Here is a 4,357-nt window from a genome sequence, read left to right on the forward strand (position 1 = left end):
ATCAATCATTAATTTGGTTTCAGTTACCACTACGTTCCATAGATTAGGTCATCAAGAACAAAAATCAGTAACTATAGTCAAAATGTAATGAAAAATCATGCTGTAAATTTGTGACATACCAATGGCAACTGATGTAAATAATCTAGTAATTTAAGGATTAATGCATAGGAAGGCTGAGGTGAATTGTGAAGAAGACACCTATGCAAAATGGCAACATGGTAATAATTCTACTCTTTAAAGGTTGTTCTTTTTAATTGCTCCTCTATTAATACTAAGGAGATCTATTCTCTTATTTTTATACTATTGTATGAATAGAATATATTTTTCTGTCCACATGTTCTTCATATGTCTACGCCATTATTTTCTCCTTTTTCACTGTCTACCTATTGTTGATGAGGATAATATCAAATTTTCATAAAATCATCAACTAATTTCTAAAAAGATGATATATTCCTAACAGATTATTGAAACTTGGCTATTTAACAAATTATTCAATTTTACAAACTCCTCACAAATGAGGCAATAAATATGTCTTTTTGACAAACTCGTAGGCTCAAATTCAATGATGAGTTATAGAGAAAGACGAAGAACTCATCAAAAGGTACGAGCTCGACAAAAACAAGATAAAGCAAAGAAAACCTTATTTTTGTAGACTTCTTTGTGATCGTGGATGTCTTTTCGAAGTTAGGTCTTCTTTATTTATAACCAACTTATTTCCTATATCTTCTAAGTGGCTGTATCTCCTTTGACCACTTCTTAGTTAAGTAGACCTAGTTAAGTGACAAAAAAAAAGTTAAGTAGACCTAGTTCAATTTACTTTATATACCTTATGAAAAGATGTAATCCATCTAGTTGGTTAAACATGAATCAAATATCCGGGTTTGAAGACCAGACTCTCGACTGAACTTAGTCGACAAGTTCGCTCCGGTTGTTTTGCTTCGGTCTGTCACGTTTCTGTATGAACTGCACCAGCAGTTTCATATGTCTGCCATCAAAATCTTATCTTATTTCGGTTCTAGGAGAAGATGTCTGACTGAGAGTGGAAGCTTCTTTGGTCTAAGGAGTATCTCCCTCTTCGGTGGTTCGGGCGTCTGAGAGGCATATCCCAGTGCTGATATGCTGCCTTGCCATGGGGTTTTGTTGCAGTAGTATCTCTCAGTTTGTCTTTGCAGGTTATGGATCGAGGTTCTGGTTCAATTAGAAGCTGCCATTCCGTTCCTGTCTTTCTGATATCTGGCCAACAGGTCTTCGTCGAGCTCTTTACCATGGTGATTTCGGTGCTTTTGGAGCTTGTAGAGGGGCATTGGAGCGATTTTCTCATGGTTTGTGTTCTAATTCCTGCCCCTTCAGGATTTGCGCTTAAATCTTAAATAGGTTGAGACGATTATAAATATTAAGGCTTTCACCAATTCCTAACTACTCCCGAAATAACATTGATAGTCCCGACATTCGAGGTGACGAAGAGAATCACCTATTCGTGGTCATAGCTGAGGGTTAAGAACGAGAATTGGTTCTTAAGGTTTAAGAAATGAGCTAGTTAAATGTGTCGGGTTTAATGGATGGGCGAAACTAGTTTTGTAACCGTTTAACAATTTCCGTCTAACGGGTTGATATTGATATAAAGTATTATCAAAAAAAAATTATGTACGTCTTTTTACGTGAAAAGATTTAAAAAAAATATATTCTAATAGAATTCGTAACTTTCTTTTGAGGTTTTTCTTAAATGTAATGGAAAATCCTGATGCATCAGAAAAATAAAATCCAATGTATCTAAAATTGTTCATGAAATTGTGACTTCTTGACACAATTAGATATTTGTCCAAGAAAAGAAAAAAGAATATACATATAAGTAAGTTATTAGGTATTCAATTACTATATATTTTCCACGTTTATTAAGAGTGATCAATAAAACTTGCTTAAGTCCTTAAAATGTTGTATAAAATGAAGACCTTTTTAAACATTTAAATATCCAGACACAATAACTAGAGACTATAGAGTTAACGACGGTAAGTTCGCGTCTTGACACTCCTGGGTTCTACCTTTAATGTTCTTGGGTTAGCTCGATAAGCCTCAAGATCCACGTCATCACTTCTTCTACAAACTGTCCTTGGAGCCGCCATCAGAATCAATCCTTTCCACAAGTTTTTCATGCTCATTTTTGTGACAACCCGATTCTCCTTCTTACTATGATCATCTTCTAGCTCATTCTGCAGTAAAACATGGTCATGCCGGAAACTACTAGTCGGATTGGCGGGTAATGATCCCTCGTCAATCCTTTTAGAGATGCTCATGATCTCATGAGGGTCAAGAAGACTAGAGAACTTGGTTTCTTGATCTTCAAGCGCAAAACGATTAGTGTCGGTTTTAGAAACCCTATTCTCGGACAAAATCATGTTCTTGCTGGCTTCGAGCTTGTACCGCGAAGGTCGAGGTGTTCTTGTGGCTCTTGTCGTGATATCAAATTCTCTAATCATTGGTTTTCCTTCATTTCTTTGGTACCAAGTCCACGCTGCAGCTTTCACCGTCGCTAGCTCATCTCCTCCTCCTCCTCCTCCTCCTCCTCCTCCAGATAAGACTGTCGGTGGCGATCTCTTCTTTCTTCTCTTACTTTTGCTGCTGCTTATGTTTTTCTTCTCGGACATAATTGGTGTTGAAACGTAGTAGTTGGGGAATGGAAGCATCGTTCTTTGATTATAACTTTATTTGGTTTGTGGAATTTGGAGAGTACACGTTAATATTTGCCAGGGAAAGGCTGTAAACAACAAATAAAATTATAAATTATTATGGGTGTGTGAAAAAACAATTAATAAAAATGAGAAGAAGAGTAGTTGTTGTGTTTGCTTTTGGGTCCATTGGTAGGTACATAAATTATTTGTTTGGAATGCAAACAAAATCCCACATTGGAAGTTTAGACAAATAATGTCTAATATATAAAGGGATGTCCAACTCTGATTAGCACGAGGCTTTTTGGGAAGGAGTCCCAGAAACAAATTCATGCGGGCTTTGCCTGCGGGCCCAAAGTGGACAATATCGTACTAATCGGACAATAGAGAGTTGGACATGGGCTTGGAAAAGCCCAACAATTGGTTCCCGCAGAAGAAAGGAATAGATGCAGGATAAGGTGGATCAGGATGATTGGGAAGAGATGCAGGATAAGGCCGTCTCAACGATTCGACTCTGTTTCACAGACATCCCTTCCTTCTTCTCTGTTGGAGACGAAACCGGAAGCGATGGATCAGGATGATTGGGAAGAGATGCAGGATAAGGCCGTCTCAACGATTCGACTCTGTTTGTCGGATGATATAACACATCAGGTGATGGACCTCACAACTTGTAAGGAGATGTGGGATAAGTTGGAAAAGATGTATATGTCAAAATCGTTATCTAGCAAACTATACCTCAAGCAGAGGTTGTTCGGTTTGAAGATGTCTGAGAGCGGGGATCTGGTTGCACACGTCAACAACTTTAATCAAATCATCGGGGATCTGGTTCGTGTGGATGTGAAGATTGAGGACGAAGATCAAGCCATGATCTTGCTGTGTTCTCTGCCTCCTCAATATGAGACGTTGTTAACAGCTCTAACAGTCGATAAAACGACCATAAAGCTGGAGACAGTTTCTGCAGCACTACTCTCTCACCATGAGAGAAGGCAGAATACAGGCGTGGGTGACAACTCTCAAGGTGACGGGCTGTATGTCAGTCAGGATAGAGGAAGGCAGCGGGGGAAGCAGCAGGATGATACTAGCAAGAAAAGGTCAAAGTCAAAGTTCGGGAAGAAAGTAGTCTGCTATAGGTGTGGGAAGCCTGGCCACTATAGGAGAGACTGTCCGGAAAAATGGCAGAATTCGAAGGAGACATCGAACTCTGCAAACATGGTTCAGAAGGTGGAAGACTCGGAAGGATCAGCTGATTCGGATATGCTTGCTGTTACGTCAGGTGATCACTCGGATACCTGGATAATGGATACGGGCGCTTCATTCCACATGACCCCTAACAGGGAGTGGTTTGAAACGTACAAGGCTGGAAACATGGGCTCTGTTCGACTTGCGGATGACAAGGCGTGTGGTGTTGTGGGCATTGGACAAGTCAAGTTTCGGATGTATGATGGGACTATCAGGACATTAACTGATGTCAGACACATACCAGTCATGAAGAAGAATCTGATATCTCTGGGGTTGCTACATAGAAACGGCTTCAAGTACAAATCAGATGATGATGAAGTATTGAAGGTTTTCAAAGGTTCTATGATGGTGATGAAGGGACAGATGACAGCCGGAAGCGTATATCGGTTGATAGGGAACGTGGTTGTAGGTGGTGCTGCAGCTGCAGTTTCTGAGTCGGAGTGTACAACCTTGTG

General features: G+C 39.7%; 1 protein-coding gene across 1 annotated transcript; it reads right to left on the reverse strand.

The window, feature by feature from the left end:
• Positions 1-1,854: 1,854 nt before the first annotated feature.
• LOC108852177 (uncharacterized) lies at positions 1,855-2,793 on the reverse strand. Its single transcript, XM_018625679.2, has one exon. It carries the CDS (start codon positions 2,679-2,681, stop codon positions 1,998-2,000), a length of 684 nt encoding a protein of 227 aa, XP_018481181.2. The 5' UTR covers positions 2,682-2,793; the 3' UTR covers positions 1,855-1,997.
• Positions 2,794-4,357: the final 1,564 nt, after the last annotated feature.

The sequence above is a fragment of the Raphanus sativus genome, chromosome 4 (genome assembly GCF_000801105.2).
Source record: "Raphanus sativus cultivar WK10039 chromosome 4, ASM80110v3, whole genome shotgun sequence".
NCBI lineage: Eukaryota > Viridiplantae > Streptophyta > Magnoliopsida > Brassicales > Brassicaceae > Raphanus > Raphanus sativus.

What these genes read in the sequence shown, in the direction of transcription:
- LOC108852177 (XM_018625679.2), bottom strand. Translation starts at nt 2,681, where the DNA reads ATGCTTCCATTCCCCAACTACTACGTTTCAACACCAATTATGTCCGAG.